The sequence below is a fragment of the Brachypodium distachyon genome, chromosome 3, assembly GCF_000005505.3.
Source record: "Brachypodium distachyon strain Bd21 chromosome 3, Brachypodium_distachyon_v3.0, whole genome shotgun sequence".
In the NCBI taxonomy this organism is placed as follows: Eukaryota; Viridiplantae; Streptophyta; class Magnoliopsida; order Poales; family Poaceae; genus Brachypodium; species Brachypodium distachyon.
Window position 1 is genome coordinate 21,479,214 of NC_016133.3, and position 26,010 is coordinate 21,505,223.

Below are 26,010 nucleotides of genomic sequence, written 5' to 3' on the forward strand. Positions count from 1 at the left end.
CAATTCGCTCAATGCCTAGCTCGACAGCCAGCTTCATGCCCTGAATAGCAGCCATAGCTTCCGCCTGAATAGCACTAAGCAGATTAATCCGTTTCCCAGCCCCGCACGCCAGCACATCGCCATTACAGTCCCACAGCGCCCCAGCCTCCACTGTTAGAATCCGCAAAAAAGGAGCCATCAGAGTTAATTTTAATCCACCCCATCACAGGCTTCTTCCAAGTAGTTAAGAGTTTGCCACTTCTGATGTTGGTTCTCTCGGTGATTTCCAAAAAAGAGCTCGTTTGACTTTGGACAGAGGAAATCAGGTACTCGCCGTCACGCACTTTATTTCTTTGAAGCCACCAATTCCACAACAAGAAGGCAACCAGGGCAAACTTCCCTTGATTCATATTCATAAGAAACTCAAAAACTTCATGGGCATTGGTTTTTCTACTGAGCATAAGCCTTTCCTCCTCCAGATCAAGACCTCTCCACACCTGTCTCACTTGCTTACACATGAACAGCAGGTGCCCTGTATCTTCAAATTTGCAATTACAGAACAAGCAGTTAGAATCAATATCCATGCCTCTTCTTCTCAGATTCATTCTCATCGCAATTGTGTTATGCGCCAGCCTCCAAAGAAAATGTTTTATCTTGTTGGGAACCAAGGAATTCCACAGTTTATCCCATCCAAATTGACCCCTCGTCTTGCTAGCAAAGCTGCCACCACCATTGATGCTCTCTCTATCTTCGTTGGCAGCAGTCAAGTGGTAAGCCGATTTTACAGAGAAGAGCACCTTCGGGTCAGGGTGCCATGCCACTGCATCGCTGAAAGCCAAGTGGATCGGGATTTTTAGAATCAAGTCGGCATCCTCTTCCCAAAAAACATGTCTAATGAGATGTTCGTCCCAAGCTCCACACAGCGGGTCAATCAGATCAGCCACCAAGGACAAATTAGAGTTACCCTTCAGCACAATTAGTCTCCTTGTGCTGCCCCTCGGAATCCAGGGATCCTCCTAGATTTTGATAGTCCTGCCATCTCCCACACGCCAACTTAGGCCCAATTTCAGAATATTAATCCCTTTCAAAATACTTCTCCATGTGTACGAGATACCTGCAGATGGGGTCGCCTCAAGAAAATCACAACTCGGGAAATATCTGGTATGAGGATTCTAGCACACAAGGAAGATGGACTTTGTATTAGTCGCCAGCCTTGTCTCGCAAGCATGCTCATATTGAACGAGTGTACATCTCTAAGCCTGAGCCCACCCTCCATCTTACATTTCTTCAACTTATCCTGATGGTTCCACCAGTAGCGACAGATCATCTTGAGATTTGCTCACACATACCCTTCGAGATATCAAAACAACTCATAGTATAAGTTGGGATCGCCTGCGCCACTGCCTTGATAATGATCTCTTTCCCAGCCCTAGAGAGCAATTTTTCTTTCCATCCCTGAATTCTAGACTACACCCTGTCCTTCAAGAAATTAAACACCTTGGTCTTCGACTTCCCCACATGAACAGACAAGCCCAGGTAGCGGTCACTCATGGTCTCATGATGGATGGAAAGGGTATTCATGACAGCCCCCCTATCTGCATCATTGGTATTAGCACTGAACATGATTGCTGATTTATCATTGTTGATTACTTGACCCGAGAAGCACTCATACACCTGAAGTGCCACTTTTAAAGCCCTCGCGTCCCCTTCCTTCGCCCGACACAAAATAAGGGAATCATCTGCAAAAACTAAGTGTGAGATGCGCGGGGCAGTAGCGCAAATTTTGATGCCCTCGATGAGACCTTCCCTCTCAGCCTAGAACAGTGGCGCCGAGAGGCCTTCCGTGCAAAGGAGAAAGAGGTAGGGGGAGATAGGGTCCCCTGCCTCAGGCCCCTCCCAGGGACAACTTCGCTAGTAAGATCCCCATTGACTTTCACGCGATAGCTGACAGAGCCCACACACTACATAATCAACTTTACAAAAGAATCAAAAAACCCGAGTTTCAGCATCATTTCCTTGAGGAATCTCCATTCTACTCGGTCATAGGCTTTACTCATGTCGAGCTTGATGGCCACATAGCCCTCTTTTCCTTTCCTCCTTTTTCTCACGAAGTGTGACATTTCATAAGCAATCAGGATATTATCAGTTATTAGCCTTCCTGGTACAAAGGCGCTTTGGGATTCAGAAATGATGTCCGGCAGGATGAGCTTCAAGCGCTTCGCTATCATCTTGGCGATGATTTTGTAGATGACATTGCAAAGACTAATTGGCCACAGATCTTTTGTATTGCTTGGCTTCTTCCCTTTTGGGATAAGCGCAATGATAGTATCATTTCAGCCCTCAGGATTATGACCACCATTCATGGCTCTCAGCACTTCGCAAGTAACTTTTTCCCCCACTATGTCCCAATAGTTCTTATAGAAGATGGCACACATTCCATCAGGGCCATATCCCCCATAGAGAAAATTGCGTCTCTCACATCCTTCTCACTATATGCCATACTAACAAAAGAATTCATGTCAATAGTAACTCTAGTCTCAACTGCCTCCAAAATTGCTTCTGCCTAGCCATTGTTTTTGGAACGAAACAGATTGTTGAAGTAGCTGACCACAACCTCCTTCGTCTCAATCTCCTTGACAGCCCAGCCCCCTCCCTCTTTCTGAAGCTTGCCAATGGTGTTATTTCTGCGCCTTTCTTTGACTCTAGCATACGTCGTGTTTCGGTCCCCCATTTTTAGCCAGTCAGTGTGTGGTCTATGTCTCCAAAGAGTGTTCGTCTCCTCTTCAAGCTTATCGACCCTACATCTTAACAACTCCTCTTTGCTCACATTATAAGAATTTAAGTTGCTTCTATGACAATTCTCCAGGTCAGCTTTAGCCTTTCTCGGCCTTTTCTCAAGGTCACCGAGAACATCACGATCCCAGGTCTTTAAATCTCTCGCCACCTTGCTCAAAGCCGCAAAACTGAGGACCCACCAATTAGGTTGGCATCCTCCCAAGCCTTCTCCACAATCCCCCTGCAGTCATTTTCCGCAAGCCATCTTGCTTCAAATTTGAAGTTGCCCGACACGCCCTTTCATCTTGCTTCAAATTTCCGCAAGCCATCTTGCTTCATTTTTCCCAGATTTGGTGTACCAAGAGTTGTCATCAGTGATGGAGGCACACACTTCAATAACCAGCAGCTAGAGAAGTTACTTGCAAAGTATGGAGTGCATAGCCATAGAATTACAACTCCATATCATCCTCAGGCTAATGGACAAGTTGAGCTCTCCAACAGGGAAATAAAATAGATTTTTGACAAAGTGGTGTCAAAAAGCAGAGGTGATTAGTCCTTGAAGCTAAATGATACACTTTGGGCTTATAGGACAGCTTATAAGACACCAATTGGAATGTCTCCATTCAGGTTGGTGTATGGAAAAGCATGTCATTTACCTGTTGAACTTGAGCACAAGGCACACTGGGCAGTGAGAAAATTAAACTTGGATATAGAAGCTGCTGGTGAGAAAAGGAAGCTACGGTTGTGTGAGCTAGAAGAGCAAAGGCTAGATGCTTATGAAAGTGCAAGAATTTATAAAGAAAAGACAAAGAAATGGCATGACAAGCAGATTTTGAGAAAAGAATTCATTCCAGGGCAGCTTGTTTTGATATATGATTCCAGATTTCATCTTTTCCTTGGGAAATTCAAATCCAGATGGTTTGGGCCTTGTGTTGTGAAGAAAGTAATGAGCAATGGTGCCTTGGAGGTACAAAGTCCATCAGAGGGACTGTTTACAGTTAATGGGCAGAGAGCAAAGCACTATTTTGCTGGTGATCCAATACCAGAACTTGATGAAGAAGATGATGAAATGGAGTTGAGGCAGCCTGACCTAAACACTGCAAATGCTACCTGAGTTTTACACCAACATTTGTCAAGCTAATGACATTAAACATGCCCTACGAGGAGGGAGCCTAGAAATAAATTCATTTCAGTAGTGTTCTTGTTTTGAAGAGATGTGTTTTATGTTTGTTTTCCTTTCTTGTGTTTGTAGGAAATAAATGGGAATTCTTGGAGTTGATCTGTCGTTAAGAGGAAGCAGAGGAGCAGTTGAGATTGTGTTAAGGGAAATTTCAGAACATCTTCTTTCTAAATTTATTTGACAAGTCTTGATGCAAATGCTTTATGGATTACTTGGTGAGCTGTTTCTATATTACAATTTGTCTAGTGTTCATGTACCTAAACTTAATTCATCTGCTAAGATTCATCCCATCCTGAAAGAAACCAAACTTTAAATCACTTGCTTTACTGAATTTTGCCTCAACACTGTTCATTGTAATGTATTGTCAAGAAACACTTTATTGCAGTTGCATGTTGCTAGTTTTCTGTTCAAAATGACTTTATAAATTGAATATCTCAAATTTTAATGATTCTTGGTGCATCAGTTCTGATATTTGATCAATTTCGTTCAAAAAGACTTGAATTCCAATATTTAGTACTTTTCTGAGCTAAAAGCTTATTGCCACTAAGTAGATGTCATGATCTTGGGATTGTGATTTTTGAAATCTATGTCACATGAGCTTAGTTACTCTAGTTGTTGCTATCTTTTTGAATTTCAATAAGTGGCATGGTCCACAAATTAGTGACAAAAGTCACATTGCTGCAATAAGTGGCTTTGCCACAGTTCTCAAAAGTTTACAAATTCGATAAGTGGTTGTGCCACATGTTTTAAGCTTTGAATAAGTGACTCAAGTCACAGTTCTGCAAATAAGTGGCTGTGCCACATTTTCCAAATTTCTGAATAAGTGGTTGAACCACATTTTGCATTTACAGTTTTCTGAACTTTTGTAACCTAGCTCAGTTAAGTACTCTATTTTAGAACTCAAAGTCTTTACTAATTCATCCTAGATCATTGCTTGATGCCCAGAAATGATTCAAAAGTCTGATAATCAAGTTATAAAGATATTTTGACAGAAAACTGAACTTGTAGCTACTCTAATTTGTTTTTGAAACTTGCAAAGCTATGAACTGTTGTTGATTGGCATCTGTTTTACTTGAGGACAAGCAAAAATTCAGGTGTGAGGGTATGATCAGTACTCACTTTACACAAATTTCAAACTCATTTAGTACTGATCATGTTTGAATTTTGGCAGATTAGAATTCGAATTTGAAATATTTGAACCAATTATGCCCAAATCTGCCATTTAACAGCACCTTGACATTTATATGAAGGTTTGGTGCGCAGAGGCACCTTTTCTACTCATTCAGCATGTATCAAGGATCAAAGGAGAAGAAACTAAAAAGTGGAAGAAAAGAAGGCCAAGTCATCAAGCTAAAAGTGAAGAAAAAGACCCTTGTTGTTGTGTGGTTTTGCAAAAAATTCTCTCCCTCTTCATCGGCAATACAACAAGGACTAAAAGTGAAGGATTAGAAGAAGAAAGGCTTGGTCAGCAAACCATAAAAGCAGAGAAGAAGGCAGTAGAAGCTGCCCTCAAATGCAAAAAGGCGGAAAAAGGTGGAATCTGCCCATACAGTAAGGAAGGAAAGCAAGGGAGCTTTGTGCAAATGCTTAAAGATGATGTTGACATGTTCATGCACCACAAGAGAGAGCTAGGAGGGAGTATAAAAGCAATGCAGCACCCCTTCTTCGAATCGATCCATCCATGTCTCCCCACAGTTCAAACCAGACCAGCCCTGGGAAGGGCTGCTGAGATCTAAAGCTTCTAGTTTGCTTTTCATGGCTGCCATCTCCTTCCTCCCTTTCCTCTCCTCTTGTTCATAGAGTTCTAGGCCACAAATCTCTCCCACACCCCTTATCTCTGCTAATTCTCCGTCTGCAAGGCACTGTAATCCCACTCAACTTCATCTCCTCTTTACCTGTTTCTGTTAAAAAGTAGTTGTGTTCCTTCCCTCAGATCTGAATTTCCGTCGTGTAAAAATTGTTCATATTCATGTTAAACTTGTTCCCTGTGATGTTTGTGATGTGTTACATGTACTAGATCATTCCCTTGTTGTCCCAATAGCTTAATCTGCGTGTTGTTCTTAGTCTAAGTTTTACTGTTTTTACTGTTCCTGTCAACTTTTGTAGTTCTTGTGTTTAATCTATCGATTTGTGTTTGTTTTTGTTAGATCCATGTTTCTGTCATGTTCTTATATGTGTTTGTGATGTATTAGAGTAAAAAAGTCCAAGTCTTTCCTCCCCAATTCCTCAATCTTCTGTCAACTTCATCTCTCTTTCCTAAATTCCGAACTTCTCTCTAAAACCAGCTGTTCCTCCCTCTTTTTCTCTAAATCTGCGCTTCTCCTCTTGTTTATTTCTTTCCCCTATCTCTAATCCCTCCCCTAAACCCATTCTTAACCCCTGCCAGTCTATTTCTCATCCAAATCCCAAATTCTAGCAATTTCTGTTCAAAGTCTGAATTTCTATCCAAAACCCTGCTGCTCTTCCCCAAACCTTCTATTTCTCCCTAAACCTGACCTTTTCCAACCCCAATTATCTTATGTCCAAATTCTGAACTTTCTTGTTTCTGCACTGAGTAGTCACCTAAACCTGCTCCTAGCCCTCACCTCCTTCTTCTCCAATCCTGAAATCTTGCTAATATCTCTTCCCCAAGTCTTCCTCTTCCTTCTCCAAGTTGTCTCACCCTTCAAATCATTCTAGAACTCATCCAAATTCCCTGTCCAAAATGCTAAGTTTTGCTGTTCACTGTCTGAAATTCAGACTTAAACAGTTAAAACATAACTCTCTAGATCTGTTTCTAACCCTCAACCCTTGCTTTTCCCAGCCTAAATTCCTGCTTCATCCTCTTCACTACCTCTTAATCTTGCTTCTTGCCTCAACCCCAAATTCATTCTGGATCATTCCTTGCCTTAATTTCTTTAGTGTTAAGTTTTAATCTGTTCATTGTCTGATTTCAGCTCCTGACAAAAGCAGATTTCAGATTTTGAATAGTAAAATCAGAAAACCCAAAAACATAGTTGTAGATTGTTTTTACTTGCTTAGTTTAGTTGTTTTCCACCCAAATTTTCTTGCCTAGCTATAGATTAAGATAAAAAAAACTGTTGCACATCTAATCCCTGTGGAGAACTTCATTTAAATTACTGCTAAATTACAGGATTTGCTTAATTGCAATTCCCAGAGTCGATCAGTTGGCGCCATTGCCGGGGATTAGATCAATGGTTTCTAACTAAAATCTATAGACTAAGCTTTTTACTTCCTTTATAGTAGTTCACTTTTACTTGCTTAGGCTTATTAGATCACTAACCCTTTAATTAGCTTGTCTAGTTGTGTCTCACTGCAGGAAACTGAACTTTCAGGAGATTGTTTGTTGTTTTATGCTCACAAGACAAAAGAAGAAAGCATTGCCGGAATCATCAGAGTTCAGTTTGACTTTGAAACAGATCAGAGATCAAACTCTTTTGTCCAAGAATAGCAAGAAGAGTATTCAGATTCAGCTTCATTTGTGAGTTAACCTGAAGCAGAAATGGGAGACCAATTTGTGAAAGATCTTTGGTTACCTCAGAATGTCTCAGTGAATGTGGCTCAGCCTGTTATACAAGCAAACAATTTTGAGTTAAAGACAGCCCTGATTTCTATGTTTCAACACTCACAGTTCAGTGGATCTGCTCTAAATGATCCATATGAACATATAAATCAATTTCTTGAGTATTGTAACAAGATGAATGGTGTGCCAGCTGATGCTATAAGGCTCCAATTGTTTCCTTTTTCCTTGAGAGATGGGGCAAAATTGTGGTTGAATTCTTTGCCTCTTTCTCATAAGAGCAGCTGGGATATTCTTATGAAGGCTTTTTTTGAGAAGGATTTCCCTCCACTCAAAGCAGCAGAGTATAGAGATAAGATAAATTCTTTTGAGCAATTCAGTGATGAAAGTCTTCATGATGCTTGGAATAGATACCAATCTTACCTCAGAATGTGCCCACATCATGGCTTAGAAAGGTGGCTGGTGCTACAAACTTTCTATAAAGGTTTAACTCCTAGCACAAGAACATATGTTGATTCATCTGCAGGAGGAGGAGGAATTATGAACAAAACTTTGAATGATGCTTTCACTCTGATTGAAAATATGGCAAGTCATGATGTGGAGTGGTCAAGTGAGAGGGCTTCTACACCTCAAAGGCCTGGTATTCATCAGATTTCTCCCAATGATGCACTTGCAGCTCAAATGGAGATTATGAACAAGAACATGACACAGGTGCTTTCATCTATTAATTTTGTTAGCTCAGTTGCATCTTCAGTTGTTGCTCAGCCAGCTCCAGCTCAAATTTGCAGCATATGTGGTGTACCTGGTCATGATGGAGAGTGTATGGGCATCTCAGTTGTTGAATCAATAGCTCAGTCAGTACAAGAAGTTAATTATGCTCAGTCTCAAGGACCATATTCACATAACTATAACCCTCAGTGGAGACAGCACCCCAACTTGAGCTACAAGAATAATATGCTAGTTCAATCTTCTTTTTCATCAAGAGTTTCTCATCCAGCTCAGCAATCATCTTTAGAGAAACTAGTGGAGAAACAAATGGAAATGATGAATAATATGAATAAAACTCATCTGGAAATGATGAGTTGTATTAACTCCATGTCCAAAAACTTGCAACATAGATGGAAGATTTTACAGTGAGCAATGAGAGAGGAAAGGCAGAAGCAAGGTTGCCTTCTCAAGCTGAGAGCGATCCCAAGAACATGTGTGGTGCAATAACAACAAGATCTGCCAGAACTACTGAACCTTTGTTGCCCACATCTATAATTGTTAGTAATTATGTTCCACCTCATCTGAGAACAGAAAAAAATCAGTGAGAATGTTGCTGAGAAGGCTGTACAGAAAGAAAATCAAGTTAGCTCAAGTGATAATTTGATTGATGAAACAATTCAGAAATCAAAATAGAAGCTACCTTTTCCAGAAAAGAATGACAGGAGCAGAGAAGATAAACACTATGCCAAGTTCATTGAAATGATGAAAGAAGTCCAGATCACAATTTCTATACTTGAGGCAGTGCTCCATGTACCAATGTATGCCAAGTTTTTCAAGGAATTGTTGACAAAGAAGAGAAGTATAGATGAGCCTGAAATTGTCACATTAACAAAGCAGTGTAGTGGTATGATTCTGAATCAAATGCCACTGAAGCTAGAAAATCCTGGAAGTTTTGTAATTCCTCGTGTTGTGGGAAACAGAAAATTCGGTGCCTTATGTGATTTGGGGTCAGCTAGCTGATAGGACACTAAGGAAACCTGCTGGAATTTTGTTCGATATCCCAATTATGGTGAATAAATGTGCATATCCTATGGATTTTAATGTGCTTGGGATGGAAGACAAAACAGAGGCAGTGATTCTTGGCAGGCCATTCTTAGCTACTACTGGTGCTCTAATAGATGTGCAAAGAGGAAAGTTAACTCTGAAATTTGAAGAACAGGAAGTTATTTTTGATATGAAGCACCCAACTCATCTGCCTCATTGTCTTGATGAGTGTTTATCTGTTGATATTATAGATGATTGTGTTGTTGAGGTGTATAAGATGAAGAGTAATCAAGTTGTAACTGAAGAATCCAATGCTATTGATCAGGAAACAAAAATTTGGCTAAATCAACAGAGAACAAGCTGTTTTCAGGCAGAGACAGAGTCTGTGACAGAAGTTGCTGAAATGAATGACTTGAATGAAGAAATTGTATCTGTAGATACTAGTCTTGTGCCATACACTTCAGTGGAGATGAAACAACTACCAGAGCACCTCACCTATGAGTTTCTTACTAGAAATGAACAGTTTCCTGTCATCATTAGCTTAGCCCTGAATTCAGATCAGATTAAATTGTTTGTTGAAGTGTTGAAGAAAAACAGAGCTTGTATTGGATATTCTATTGATGATATGAAAGGAATCAGCCCTACTGTTTGTATCCACAAAAATTTTCTTGAGGAAGGAAAGAAGCCAACTAGAGAGCATCAAAGAAGATTGAACCCTCATTTGCAGGAAGTTGTTAAGAAGGAAGTGTTGAAACTCTTGGATGCAGATATCATTTACCCCATTTCAGATAGTGAATGGGTGAGTCCTATACACATTGTACATAAGAAGGGTGGAATGAAAGTTATTGAGAACAGCAAGGGACAGCTAATTCCTTCTAGAATAGTCACTGGATACAGGATGTGTACTGATTACAGGAAATTGAATGATGCTACCAGAAAAGATCATTTTCCTTTGCCTTTCATTGATCAGATGCTTGAGAGGATGGCAGGAAAGGAATACTATTACTATTTGGATGGATATTCTGGATTTTTGCAAATACCCATTCATCCAGAGGATCAAGATAAAACCACATTTACCTGCCCATATGAAACATTTGCATATAAAAGGTTACCATTTGGTTTGTGCAATGCACCAGGAACCTTTCAGAGATGTGTTCTGTCAATTTTCTCTGATTTTGTGGAAAAGATTATGGAAGTATTCATGGATGACTTCACTATTTTTGGAAAGAGCTTAGTGGATTGCTTGAAAAACCTAAGTACTGTTATGCAAAGATGTACAGAAAACAATCTTGTTTTGAATTGGGAGGTGTCATTTCCTGGTTAGAGAAGGAATTGTTTTGGGGCATCTTGTGTCAGCTAGAGGAATAGAAGTGGATAGAGCTAAAGTTGAAGTTATTGCTAAGTTGCCACCCCCTATTAATGTCAAACGGGTCAGAAGCTTTCTTGGACATGCCGGTTTCTATAGAAGATTCATCAAAGACTTCTCTAAAATTCTCAAGCCTCTCACACATTTGCTAAATCATGATGTACCTTTTGTGTTTGATGCCGAGTGCAATGAAGCCTTTGTGAAGTTGAAAGAAGCTCTAATTTCTGCCCCAATTGTGCAACCACCTGATTGGAGTAATACTTTTGAAATCAAGTGTGATGCTAGTGATTTTGCAGTTGGTGCAGTGATTGGGCAGAGAAAGGAGAAACAAGTTAATGTGATCTATTATGCTAGCAAAACACTTGATGAAGCTCAATCCAACTACACAACAACTGAGAAAGAGTTAATTGCAGTTGTGTATGCATTTGATAAATTCAGGCCATATCTTGTGGGGTCAAAAGCAATTCTATACATAGATCATGCAGCTATCAAATATCTGTTGAATAAGAAGGATGCCAAGCCCAGACTTATAGATGGATACTCTTGTTGCAGGAATTCAATATTGAGATCAAAGATAAGAAAGGAACAGAGAATCTAGTTGTTGATCATTTGTCTAGGCTACCTCATGTTGATCAAGATCCTATAAAGATAAATGATAGCTTGTCTGGTGATCAACTTATGAAGATCAGCCACAAGGTGCCTTGGTATGCAGATATAGTTAACTATTTGGTCTGTGAGCACCTGCCAGCCAGCTTGAGTTCTCACCAGAAAAAGAAGTTCCTGCATGATGTGAAGGAGTCCTTTTTTGCGGACTCTAACAATAAAGAAACTGTTGCACATCTAATCCCTGTGGAAAACTTCATTTAAATTACTGCTAAACTACAGGATTTCCTTAATTGCAATTCACAGAGTGGATCACCAGTCCAACAAAACCACTAGATTCAGTCACCTCAACGTCGATGTGGTACCTAGAGTAATCATGCAGCACCACATCGACATCACTTCGCCAGAACAGGGCCATGCCCCTGCCCCCCGTCTCGTCCCAATCCCGGGCCAGGAGATTTGGCAGCCCAAGCATCCAACGAAATTTCTCTAGCTTGCTCTTAATCAACCCAGTTTCACTTAAGAACACCATGTCCGGATTTTCTGACTTTTGGAGCTCCAGAAGTCCACGAACTGCCGTGCGATTGCCCAATCCCCGGCAGTTCCAACTAACAATCTTCATTGGACGAGGCAGGGCTGTTTCGACAGCCCCACAAAAGTGTTTGAGGTGATGCCTGGGAACTTGGTCGACTCCGGGTCTAGGCGGGCCTTTTTCAGTTCACCTTCATCCACATCCATAGAATCTAGCTCCCTCTTCCCTCCTAGCACATGTCCAGCTCCACTGGTTGAGGCCCTCTCCGTCTCCAACTTCCTTCTCACCTTTTTTCCTTTCGTACCTTGTTTCGGCTCTCCCCGTAATGCACCCTTCGGTATCTCAGCATTTTATGTCTTCTTCTTCTTCTTATCTTCATAGCCTGCTAATTCAGAGCCACGCGCAAGTGTTCCTCCTGTCGCCGACACCTCAACTTGCATTTCATTGTTCTTCGTCGGGCTCTGGCTGTGATTAGGCTGCGGTAGTTTCAACGGACTAGTGACTTCCTTGTCCTCCCTGCATTCCCCTTACTTCCCAAATCCTCAGTCGCCTGTTTCCTCCACGAACCAGAACGGCTGCCTGACTGAGAACCATAGCAATGGTAGGCATCAATAAACACCATACCAAATCCTTACTGGTTTCATGTAGGGACCGATTATGGCTCAGGCGACTGAGAGACAACAGTTTCTCAGTCGATCGATCTGTAGCCAAGTCTCCATGGTTCCCCTCACGGTGAGTACTTGGGCTTTTTTGCTTTTGTGTGGGAAGTATTTGGGCTGGCCAAGTTTTGGCCTTTTTGCTTGGGTTGTTAGCTAGGCTGTTGTTTGGGTATAGCTTATTTGGAAATTACTGATTCTATGAGGCCTCCAAAAAAAAAGACTATATGAAACCAAAGAAAAAGACCTCTCAGGACAGTTGCACATAATGAGAGATGATGTGCAACTCATCCAAAACTTGTATTTCACATCAAGAGTTTCAATGTGCAATTCGCACTTCAAAAAATTTAAATTGCACATCATCGCTAACTAAAAAATTCAGTTACGCATTAATACAAGGCATATGCAACTGACCAAAAGACCTCCACATGAGAAGGGGCCTTATGCAACTAGCTTTAAAAATTCAAATCAACTTATGCGCACATCAAAGATCTTAATATGCATCACACACTAAAAAAAACTAAAATTGCGCATCAAAAGCGGACACGGGTAACTCACCTCTGAAAACATCAGTTCCACATCAAGAGAGATAATGTGCAATTCACCCAATAAAACTCGATTGCACATCAAGAGTTTTAATGTGCAACTCACACCTAAAAAATATCATTACACGTGTCCTAAAAAAATCATTACATGTTAACACGACGCATATGCAACAACCAAAAAACCTCAATACACATGAGAAGGGGTCTTACTCAACTGGCATTTAAATTTCAAATCGACTTATGCCAAACTCAATTGCACTCAATGGTCTTAATATGCAACCCACACGAAAGAACTAAAATGCGCAACAGAGGCGGACGTGGGTAACTCACCTCTCAGAACATCAGTCACACATCAAGAGAGGTAATTTGCAACTCACGCAAAAAACCTCGGTTGCACATCAAGAGTTTTAGTGTGCAATACACACCTCAAAAAATAAATAAATTACACATTGTCGCTAATAAAAAATTCAATTACACGTTACTATGAGGCATGTGCAAGTGACTAAAAAACCTCAATTACACATGAGAAGGGCCCTTATGCAATTGGCAATAAAAACTCATTTGCACATCAAAAGTCTTAATATGCAATGAATATATAGATATATAGGAATTAACATATTGGGAAATTGTTTTGAGGTGGGAAAACACAGCCATAATTAGCTGGATGTAAATGAGTATAAATATGTAAACATGCAATTAAACACCCACAAAACTGCACATGCTGCAAGCAAAAAGTCCAGCCTTGAAAAAAGAAAAAGAAAAAAAAAATAACACACAACCAACCCAGTCGGTTACAAAAGAGCCCACAACATGCGGCCCATGACAATGAGGCCCATGTGCCTCCCCCTCAGCCCTCATTGCCTAAAAGCCTTTACACGCATGCAAAAAAAAGAAGACATGCGAGCACGGATCTTAAAGGCTTGTCTGACGGTTGAAAAAAATCGACTGAGAAATGTTGCCTGAGAATTAGCAAATCCCTGAAAGCAGAAAAGCTGTAACACCTCAAAGTGCTGGAGCAGAAAAGCAAGAACGTAAAAGTAGAGAAGGCGCCCTTGCACTCTACACCCTACAACTGGCGCTACCTCACTAGGACTGTGAAACTTAGGTATCGTGTGGGGTGACTACTTGATGGTGAGAAGAAGGGACGAGGCTGCCCATGCCCTCCTCCTCTGCCGTCGTGACCCTCTGCCGTAGCCGTCCTCTGCTCCCCCGCCGCAATTGTTGCACCAACCCCACCAGCATAGGCGAAGCCAGAGGCGAGGAAGAAGCCGCCCTGCGCCCTTCGTCGCTGCCGCCGCCCCGCACGCCCTTCGCCGTCGCTGCCGCACCTCGCGTCCGGCGCTCCTTTCGCCGCTGCTACCTCCCCTCGCGCCCCGCGCACCCTCGCAGCTACGGCCGCAGCCCGCATCCCCGCGTTCCGTTCGCCGCTGCCCCCTCCCCCTTGTGCCTGCGCGCCCTTCGCCATTGTGGCCGCCGCCCCGTGCGCCTTTCGCTGCTGCCGCCGCCGACGAGAACAACCCGCAGGAGGCAGAGAGGCACGCCTCAGTCGGCGATGGAGTTGAAGCTAGGACGCGTGGTAGGCTGTTAGCCCGGAGTGTGTTTTATCGACCGTGTCCTTGGGAAGCTTTGGCCTTGGCGCGTGTCCTTGGATACTATTGTAATTTTAATCTCCTTTGTGTCCTTTATCTGGTTAGGGTTGTAATATGTGGGTATTTTGGGTCCACAGCCCACTTGGATTTAATATAGTGTAAGGTTCTGGGCCTAGGCATGTGGCGGCGCGGGAGAGGAACCCTAGTGCGAGGAGCCGAGCGAGAGCAAGGTGGGAGGACGCGTGGTGGACTCGTGGGCCGAGTTAGTAACCCCGCCTAGGACCCACAGAGCAGACGACAAAGGCACGCAAACGCGCGCGCAGTACGCAGCCCTCAACCCCCGATGGTCCACAGTGCGGAACAGGGGCGTTGGCGTGGCTGCTCCCAGCATCCTCCCAGCCCCTGTGCCTTAATAAGTTGGATATATTGTAAGGTTCTTTTAAAAAAAGATCATTCGATTCAATCAAGGGTTGGGCAATTTGGCAGACTCTAGTGAAATAACCAGGAGCAAAGGCCACGCCGATAAATCAGTCAGGAATTTTATCCTAGCGCTTGTCATGAGCGCCCGCATTGGACATGGCATTTATCTACTCGTGGCTACGAGTCGACTAAGACGTCTTCTCTCACGCCTCCCTTTCTTCTCCACATCGACAATTTTGAAATAAGAGTCAGCTAAGAGTTTGTAGATGTTCTTATGATGGAGTTTAGACCCAAACTGTGTGAAAACCATATTTACATGTCTCTAAAAGCACCAAATTTATCATATGCCCGCTTTACTTTGCATTTTGATGATTTGCCCCTCTGTGTCACTATACATGTGGGGTCTAGAGCGACCTGTCGGTGAAAAAAGACATGACAAATTATCAAAGTGCAATGTAAAGTGAGGTATATGATTAAATCCTCTGAAATTTTGCCTGTTATCGTGACCGGGGTTGAACAATGGTGTTTGTCCATTTTCAACAAAAGCTTCACTTGATCCTTTCGTAGTGTTTGATGAGTTATTTATCTATTCATTTGAATGGTTTTCCCTTTCAGTGTTAAAATCTACTCCCTCCGTCCCATATTAAGTCTATACTTAGACAAATTTGAGTCACTTAATATGGGACAGAGGGAGTATTATTTTTTAGGGCTAATCTACCACAACAACAACAAAAATTGTTGCGTAGGAAATGTGTTAGAATTGGCCGAAACTTGGTATGTGAGCCAGCAAGAAGAGGAAAGAAAACACCACGAAAAGGTAGGCCATTGGATCCCAATAGAAGGGGAGACACGATCACAGAACGTATATGGGGTGTGATTCTGTTGGTCGCCTGCCTATCTGGGGCACATAGGGTAGCCCACGGACCATCTTCGCACGATGTCTTGAGCTTCCTTCAACCCTACAAGAGGGATGCCTACATATTTTGGGGATTTCATCGACGGTAGAGAAGGAGGAAAGACCGAAAGATCAAAGAATCTACGAGATAGGCCAGGAAAATAGATCTAGAGCTTTTTTTAAGTCCTCAATTTTTATTTCAAAAACGGTCACATGACCAGATTCCACTATCAAAAGATAACAGAACAACAGTTCACATCCCCACAGAGTATTGCACATACTTGTCGCACGGATCAAGAACACACCCAAGCTAAACACACCTTCGAGAAGTCAGTTACGCAAAAACAAACTGCAATTATGAAAGGATCTAACACCAATCACTTCTTGTCTTCCTCTCGCTTCTTCTTCTTGTCGCGGTCATCTTCACTTGCCGAGTTATCCAGAAGGCGCTTCCTGTCAATATGTGCGTGAGCTTCATGGTGAACCAAGGCCTCCTCTTGCATCGCATCAACCCCTGCTAGCATTATAGGTTTCTAGGTGTCATTTTGAAGACCTGTCCAGTAGTGTAGAAAAGCACAACATAGCATATAATCTCAGCAGGGGATCGACTCAAGTGCTTCTCAAAACTAGCTTGATTGCGTAGTTTCCAGAGTGCTCAGCAAATAACTTCTACCCCAACTACTTGCAAGTTTCTCCAGATTGGTAAGATCTGAGATGTCCACTAGAAGTACCGCGAGAAGAAACCAGGCGTAGTAGTGGCACCTATCGTCAGGCTGACAACACTCCCTACACATTTAGCTGCTGCACACCCAGAAAACACGCGGTGCATAGTCTCATGCTCCTCACAAAATTTACATCTATAGTGTCACCCACCCGATTACACTTAGTCATATATTATCCTTGGTAACAATAGCGTTGGGCCAAATCAACCAGAGCCAAACCCTAATCTTTAAGAGAATCTTAGCTTTCAAGGCGGTGAATCTTGTCTTAATGAAACGGAATACGCCAACCTTTATGAAAATGAGGAAATAATAAAAAAATGGTTGGAATTGGACAAGAAATGGCTCTCTTGAAAACTAATTTATACGGGAGACACCGTGGGTGTGTCCAGATTCTAGGCTGGAGTGATGTGGGCGGTCAAAGCAGTCAAATTTGGATATAGGTGGGTACTTGGGGATGGAACCAAAGTAAAATTCTGGGAAGATACTTGGTTTGGTACCTCCCACTTGCAGTCCAGTTCTGGCCTCTCTATGTCATATGTAATGAACAAAATGCAACTGTTGCAGAGGTGTGGGATGGCCAGACACGGATGTTAACTTTTAGAAGAACTTTTGATAATGCCATGATGGAACCTTGGTATGAACTGGAACAGATTGCCTCTAGTATCTCTCTAAGTACTGAAATGGATCATTTAATCTGGCAATATACTGCTTCAGGCCAATACTCCACTAGTTCCATGTACAACACTATTAATTTTAGATGAGTCAAACAGATTTTTATCCCTGCCATCTGGTCTATCATTGTCCCTCCAAAAATTCAGGTTTTTCTCTGGTTGCTGTCTCATAATAAGATAATGACTAGAGACAACTTGAAAAAAAGAAACATGCAAAAACCAGAGGAATGTGCTTTTTGTGTTGAAAAAGAATATGTCTCTCATTTATTCTTTGATTGTGTAGTTGCTAAGGCAATCTAGGCACCCGTTTCCGATTTCTTTCACAAACAGCTAGGTGCCAACTATGAATCCATTGCCAAGTTCTGGCTTTCCAGTAAAAGACACGCTGGGCTTAATTCCATTTGTGCTATTGTTTTATGGTGCATTTGGAAAACTAGGGATAATATTATCTTTAATAATGTTGTTTGGATTAGTCGTAAACAAATCTAGTGACTAATCCTCCAATCTCTCCAGAAATGGAAAATTATCTTCAAACAGGAAATGATGGAGGTGGTCGAGGCTTTCTATTCCCACCTGCGTCTGGTGCTGCAGGCATCCCTCCCTTGGCCTGGCACTGATGGCGTTCCGCTCTACTGGAGGTAGAGTCATGCCGCTGTTGTCAAGGTCGTAGGCTTCCATCCTGGGCGACTACGCTCGACCCACTCGCCACAGGCTTCTCCGCTGAGGAAGACCAAGACTGCATCCATCCAGGCTGCGACCTGTGTGACTCGCTGAGCACTCTTACCAGTAGTATGCTTTTGTTCTGGTGTTTGCCTGATCGTTTTTGAGACACTCAGACTTTGTATGGTAAAACTCTGGCCGAACTTTGGTCTCAATGAGACCACGAGCGCCCAACCAAAACCAGCGCAATCACATCTACCCTAGAAAATTTACATTTACAAATCAGGCTTATTTTGATCATTGAACGGAGTATACTCACTGCCCCAAAATTGTAAATTTTTTACTTGAAAAGTACTCCCTCCGTCCCATATTAAGTGACTCAAATTTGTCCAAATATGAAAGTATCTATATCTAAAAACGTCTAGATACATGTAATACAAAGTCACTTAATATGGGACGGAGGGAGTACCAGACAGCGGTACATGCCAGGCAAAGAACATAACCAGACCAGAGCGGAACATGCCCTAGAAAAATTTACATTTACAAATCAGGCTTATTTTGATCATTGACCGGAGCATATTGATCACTGCCCCAAAATTGTAAAAAATTTACTTGGAAAGTACCAGACAGCGGTATATGCCAGGCAAAGAACATAACCAGACCAGATTTAGCCTATCAACTGGTCGTTTAGCCTTTTCTAGACCAACATGACAATATTCCGAACATAGTAAATTTCTTATGTGATTCCTTCTTCACGTCATATAAAAATGTCAATATCACAATAGCTTGTAGTATAACGACTTTTCACAATCTGGAGAAAAATGTCATGCGTAGCAAAGTCTTGAAATACTCTTGGCATACGCTTAAAATCCAACTGGTATCATTGTATTTCAACTGATTTCACGAATTGAAGACATGTCAAGTTGTCCCTGTCTTTTAACCCTCTTCCCAATCAATATCATCTTCTTCATCACCAGATTCAGGGGCCTCTGCATTCAAGTCTACAAACTTATATGTCTCCGCTGTATTCCCTGCATCAGTTAAAAAATGTTAGACCCAGCAGTTCAAACATAGTAGTAAACCATCTATCCACAAATGCCTAAAACAGACAGATGAAGGCTGACATATTGAGACCCAAGAATTATCTCTGGCATACCCACACACAACCTTCAATTCAAATACTTTGGAATGTCTGTAACACTGCTTAGATGGAACCCATGCGACGGATACCTTACTGTTTTCATTTTTTTCTGTAATACCAGGATCATGTGCTTTATGGTCAATATATGGTTTACTATAAACTATTATGAAGTTTCAACAGTTCAAAGATAAGGAATAGCAATTAATTCTTACTCCCTCTGCTTCAAATCATAAGATGGTCTGCCTTTGTCCTAAAGTCAAACTTTTTAAAGTGTGACCAAAGTTACAGAAAAATGTACTCATATCTACAATATCAAATAAGTATTCTATGAAGATATATGTCATGACAGATTTAATTAAACTAAGTTGGAGTCGTACTACATGTTTGTTGATTTTTCAATAAACTTGGTCAAATTTTAAGAAGTTTGACTTAGGACAAAGCTAGAACATCTTATAATTAATTTCAAACAGATGGAGTACTTCTCAGATTATGGCAATACTAGAAACCAACTCACGGTGTGAGCAAACAACTCCACGAGATCTAAGTTTCAAGGCATCGAAATAACCATGTTCAACTCTATGGAAACATCAGTTGTCAGCTTTAACACATCAATGAAGTTATAAAACCACCCTCTGAGAACTTGGATTCTCAAATTCAGTTAAAGAGTTAATTTAGCACCGAAAGATTAATTCAGATAAGCAATGCAACTTAATGAACAAATATAGAAGTACAAATCAGATTGGTATCAGTACAGGCATACATTCATATACTAAATTATTTGAAGTCAAAATAGAAGCGCACGATACCTGCAAGTTGTTCCTCCTCCCATTCAACACCCTCGTCCTCAACATCCCCATCCTCGCGTTTGGTTTTCGTGCCCAAGAGCCGCTTAGCATGAGATTCAGAAGATAATGTGTGGCCTTCCTCCTGCATTCTCTTTGCATCTTCTTCTTCCTGTCTTTTCTTGAGGGCCTCATAATAGGCTTTTATGTATTCATCCTACACAGTTAAAATAATTAACATAAGACCTCTCATAATAGTAAATACATTCTACCTCGTGTACAATCCTAAGCTGACCTGTATACTCTTCTCATCTCCTTTCGAGTCCTGCTTTTTCTCATCCTTGCCTTCTGATTTTTCATCTCCTTTGGTTGTGTTACTGGTCTCTCCTCTTTGTTCTTTCGTAATATTCATGCCTTCTCTGACCATCCATGGAGGCAAGACTTTCATCACTGTACCATCTGTACCAGATTCAGCACCTTCTTCTTTTGCACCAGATCCTGATAATGCAACCTCGACCTGAAAATCCAAACAAATATCTGATTGGGTAAGTATGATAAAAAAGAAAGTACGATCAGCTATCGCATGTTAAATATAGATCTACAGTTACTACTATTATACTTATAAAAGCACGTTAGGGTTTGACCCAAATCATCTTAGCCATCTAATCTGATTCAGCGACTCACATGTCAAGTTGAATATCTAAAATTATATACTCCCTCCGGCCAGAATTACTTGTCGAAATATTACATGTATCTGGACGCTTTTTACACATAGATACATCTGTATTTGGGCAAATTTGAGACAAGTAATACCGGTCGGAGGGAGTACTAATTTTACACTCTCTAATAGCATCATAGTAATACTTATAAAAGAGAATCCACTGAGACGTGAGAACCTTCCAATCTTAGTTTGTCCATATAATCATATTATTATCTAAGCAACTTTTCGACTATGTTTATTAATCCTAAGAGCTGAAAGTTGGATTTTGCACTAGCTTAATATTGCCATGAACTGTTAGAAGTCGTATTTTTTTTTAGTTCTTAAGAATGTGGCAAGTCTACAACATTAAAAAAAAGAAGTTATGGATTTAATAATATAATATTACATGAAACATAATTTATATAGTGGACAAAACATGCATTACATGTGCATGTCTGCTAGTATGCAGGAACTGTGCTGATGGACTCATCATAAATTCAACAAATGCTATAGATGTTACTTAAAGAAAAATCATTCTCCAAAATTTGGAAAGAACTAGTTTATATATGTGGAGTTTATCTCACTATGATAGATAGAATGCAGAGCAATTGTAGACTCCTATCCAGAAGAGGATAAACATACATGTTTCAAAAGCCTGATGGGACACTGAAACTCTGAAAGGGCTTCAACATATTACTTAATCATTATATCATTATGTGGATGCACATTATTTGACTACAAAATCCTGGTACCTGCATCCATATGACATCTTACCTTTGTCTCTCCAAGATAAGGCATCGGTGTACCATTATACTGCCCTTGTGCATTCCTAGATGAATCAGCTGCACTAGGATCACCATGTGCAAAAGCACCAATATTTAGCCTTTCCCATGATTGTAGACTCCCAAACTCAGGAGCAGGCAGATCCTTCACCCTCTTAAGTTGTGCTTGCAATGGCTTCAGTTGTTCCTGAATTGGTACAAATATAAAAGTGATATGTAAAATACATCTAATCATCAAGATTCTAAAACATATAATTCACACAAGAGAAGTAAAAGAATTATTTGACACATTAGTCTACAGGGCAAGTACCTCCAAAAGGTCGCAAATAGAATGTAATCAAGTCTTCTTTCCAAAAAAAAAGAGAATACAATGTGGTTATGCCAAAGAGAGTACATTATACCAAATTTCATCCAAGATCTTCTATTCTAATTAGTTAAGTATTTCCTAAGTAAACTGCAACGTCAAGAGATGAATGAAATTTACATTGAACTTTAAGCAGACAGTCAAGCAGATCTACAAAATACAAGTATTATAAGTAAAGCAACAAAGCAACAGTACTCAGATATATGCTATGATGCGCTTTCGATGCTCAAACTAAAAGACATGTCTAACATCTAGAGGTTATGGCCAAGTAGGTGGCAGGCATTCATAACTGTGAAATGGCAGAAATAACAGAGCGGCAGACTCATACATGCATGTACACATCAAATGTTACTGATGCAGTCTATCCATGTAGGCTGAGTACCTAGCATATTAGTGCAATTTTCTAGGAAGCAAAACAGTAGTACGGGTTAAAGAAAGAAGAACTTCAAGCAGCATTGAGAAACATGACAAACGGAAAACTTTATTTGATCTCCTGTTGCACCTAAATTAATCTATTCTCATCACCAATAACACTTGCATATCAAACATTTCCTATTTTCAGTCTGTACGTATGCAATAATGTACTCCCTCCGATCCATAATAAGTGTCTCGTATTTAGTACACACTTATTATGGATCGGAGGGAGTACTAAATATGATGTTAAGATTACCAAAATTCTAAAAGTTATGTACTAACATCAATTCTTTGCTGCATATCATTCAACTTCTCACGCCTACGCTTTCGTGCATTGTCATCACCATCTCCCATTTCCTCAGAAGCAAGCTTGTCACTCTCTGCAACTAGTTCACCGTTGCAATTTTCACAATGGAAGTACTCATCTGTGTAGCTTACAAGTTGCAATGCGTCGAAGGCTGAGTACCTGCATATTGAAACAGAAAAGACAGGTGAGTATCCCAACTATTTGCCTACAATGGGATAAACTAGAAGTGAGCCTAATACCTTTTTTTACAGTTAGGGCATATATAGTGTTGAACTGTATTTCTGCTGTCCAATTCATCCTTCAATGTTTTCTTCATGCGATGTATCCGGTATCTTACGACATCACAGATCTGTGTTTGAGGAGAACATAAATATTTCAACCACAGTTTACATCAGATGGTAGAGAACAAGAAACAGATGAGTGATGAATGGGAGGAAAATGAGTTCCCTATTGTAGATCTCGAACAAGACCAGGTAAGCAAAACAAAATATTGAGTGAACACTGATGAGTGATTAAACAATAAATAGACATGAACCCTACAAATCAAATATACCAAGTTATGCAAGCTTTTCTGCAATGGGGTATAATTCTAATTTTGCACTGAATAACCCAACTAACTCACTGGTGCCTAGTCCTGTTTAAACCTATCTAGAATTGAATAATTTACCAAATCCTGATTCATAATTTGACTCTTATGTGCAAATCAAGGAAAATATGAAGTGTCACTCACATGCCTTGAACAGTATAGAAACATGCATCGAGATGGTGCAACTTAAAATGATAATGGAAATATACTTCCTATAAGTAAATAAAGCCACCAAGAATATGTAACTACCACAGGTTTAGGATAGCTGACCTGCGCATAGTCCAAGCAACAGTAAGAATGTGTGTGCAACTTTACTTTCTCTTCTCCTTCCTTAGTACCTGATTGACCATCACCGGCAGCAGCTGCCGCTGCACTATATATTTTCGCACCCTTTGCTGACTGTAGCAAAAGACAAAGTTAGAACATATGCATAGATAGAGAGCCATTCCCTTTCGATGAATCAATTACTTTTATCATGCAGCACACACCAGATGTTAAAATCATATGATCACCAGCTCCACATATTTCCAGGAACAAAGAACCCACGACTGTTTCGACATAAACTAGCTAGCATGCACATGGAATCCACGTCTCTAGAAAAAAACATTGGAAAGTACTATAAATTATTGTATTCAGTACTTGTGAGATCATTACTCCATATGCAATGTCTCGAATGTTATTTTTCCGGTCACTACTTAGAAAAACAATTGGAGTAGTTCTCCTAAATACACAGTACTGTTTGTAAACTATGGTCCAGAAACACTAACTACAACAAGGGTCAATTTTCATCAGAAACACAAAAATAAGCTCGTAAAAATACTGGAGCTGCATAACGATTAACAATTTTGCTACCATAACTTATACCATTCAAGATTCAGTATTCAAAAGGATTGCTGCCAATTAAGTAGATAATGAACATCATATACAATAAAGCAACAACAATTGGTAACATAAGAATGTCGTCTACAGCATCTATTATGGGGCTAATTTTGTCACTGTAATAATTTGTTGTTAATGGTACAATTTAAACTTTAGCCATCAGATTACAGTAGATAGAAGGTTAGGATGCTCTGGTTCTGCAAAACTTCTGATTCTTACATTAGTCTATAGTAAGAAAACAAGAATATTTGCAATCAGCTGGCAGAGATGGGAAGTAAATGTGGCTAACCTAGTTCAAAATGGCAAGCTCATAGACTGCAATAAAAGAAGCAACAAAAAGACTAACCTCCTTCCTGTGATCTCTTGTTACTAGTTTCTCTTCTTCAAAGAATCGGAGGATACGGCGCAGTTGCTTTGAGTGGAGCTTTAATGATTTAGCCAAATCTTCTTCTCGGACCCACTGGCGTCTAGAGGTGAAAGTACACAAGTTTTTGCATAAACCAACATAGCCGATAAGCTGTCAGTTGTATACCAAATAAACATTTGAAAGAAGGTCAAATATGATGATGGCAGATGAAGCTGCATCATGCAGGGTAATTGAAAAGCAATTACATTGTTCCGTTTATTGGGGGGTAGTATATATGTCTAATAAATAATGGCCAAAGGGGGCTGTCAGGAATTTCAGTCCCCTAGTGGGTTATAAGGTTCCGAATTACAAAATCATTATAGAGATAAGCAGATAATCAGAATTCAATAAAATGGCTATGACATATCAGTAACCATCTTAGAGTATAACAAATGGCCAAAGGAGGCCTTTCAAGAATTTTCAGTCCGCTGCAGGATTATAAGGTTCCCAATTACAAAATCATTAAAGGTAGCAGATCATAAGATTCCGGAAAAATGGCTATGACATATCAGTAACCTTCTTAGAGTTGGCTATCAACACATCCCTAAACTGCTTTTAGATTCATACGCACCAAGACCTCCATTTAACATCAAGGGGGAGCCATAGTTTGTAGTTAACTACTGTTGTCTTGTTAGAGTGATAATGGGTTCATACTAAGACCTCCATTAAAACCATCCATCTGGGACTACAAGAGGAATCCTGATGCCCTGGATTGAAGAGCAAACCAAATCAAAATCCTCACATGCATGCACATTTTGGTAGCAATACCTAACAAAGATTGTTCGATTTTCAAGATATTCAACTAACCAATTAGCAACGAAAAATAAGGTCACCAACGTCATAAGCCCCAAAAGATCAACCTCTGAAGAAGTCCAGACTTGCCCGAACCCTAAGCGTACCCCAAGCCCTAAGGGTACGAATTCGCATACAAATTTCACCAGGGAGCGCCAACTTTTTGCAGATATTTTCCTCGTACCTGGTAAGGGCATCGAGGACGACGACGGCCATGCCCCGGTTGTCACCGCGGGAGGTCTTGGGCTGGTTGTCCCCCTTCATGGAGATGTCATCGTAGAAGGCGCGCGCCGCCAGCTTCACCAGCCTGCCTCGGACCGATCGTCGAACAAATCAAAGCTCGCAAGGATCAGCGACAATGAAGGAAGACTAATGCCGCAGCTGAAATGGCTAGGGTTTTAAGGGAGGGGATCCCAGACTGACCGGTTGAAAGGCTCAAGGGAGCCCATCGCGGCGGCTGTAACGCGTCGGCGTGCGGGTAGCAGGTGTTGTTCGCTCAGTGCATGGGTCGGAAGTCTCCGGCCGATCAAGAACAGCTGCCTCCCCCTGGCCGCCGGTCGCCGCCGCCGACTGGATCGCGGGAGGGGTGCGCGGAGAGGGCTTCCGCTTCAGAGTCTCTTTTTTGTGTTTTTTTAAGAGAAAAGATTCAGAGTGTTGTAATACTCCAGTTTTTTTTTTTCGAGCGAATGTTTTTCTTTTTTTTTAAGCATGGACCGGCTAAATAGCCGTGCGTTGCTACGCATAATATAAATTAAACCATTTTTTTAGATAAATAAGACTAAAAACAGCTATGAAATATTGGCGATAATTTGCACGTCATCACCATCTCACTTATTGTAGTAGATTTGTCTGCGTTAGAAAAAAATGAAGAGTTTTTCTTTATCATAAAAGTAGGTCACGGATAGCCGCCACCAATTGGCTCTTTTATAAGAGTAATTGAGCAAATGTTGTACTTCAGCTATTATGGGGGAGGTCGGTCCGGCCAGACAGAT

The 26,010-nt window shown here is 40.9% G+C and overlaps 1 protein-coding gene, 1 non-coding gene and 2 pseudogenes across 2 annotated transcripts; 2 read left to right on the forward strand and 2 right to left on the reverse strand.

Annotated features, from left to right (window-relative positions):
- Positions 1-2,166: 2,166 nt before the first annotated feature.
- On the forward strand, positions 2,167-3,868 carry LOC112271656 (annotated as a pseudogene).
- Positions 3,869-7,436: 3,568 nt separating this feature from the next.
- Positions 7,437-11,439, forward strand: LOC100831745 (annotated as a pseudogene).
- LOC112272164 lies at positions 7,797-7,903 on the reverse strand. Its single transcript, XR_002965858.1, has one exon. It is a non-coding gene; the product is annotated as a small nucleolar RNA R71 (small nucleolar RNA).
- A 6,921-nt stretch (positions 11,440-18,360) lies between the features above and the next one.
- Positions 18,361-25,654, reverse strand: LOC100834936 (transcription initiation factor IIE subunit alpha). Its single transcript, XM_003573749.4, has 10 exons — positions 25,442-25,654; positions 25,203-25,325; positions 24,167-24,287; positions 23,212-23,340; positions 22,595-22,704; positions 22,331-22,514; positions 21,263-21,457; positions 20,084-20,305; positions 19,813-20,005; positions 18,361-18,896 (listed from the first exon to the last, which is right to left on the reverse strand). Exons 1-10 carry the CDS (start codon positions 25,465-25,467, stop codon positions 18,802-18,804), a joined length of 1,398 nt encoding a protein of 465 aa, XP_003573797.1. The 5' UTR covers positions 25,468-25,654; the 3' UTR covers positions 18,361-18,801.
- Positions 25,655-26,010: the final 356 nt, after the last annotated feature.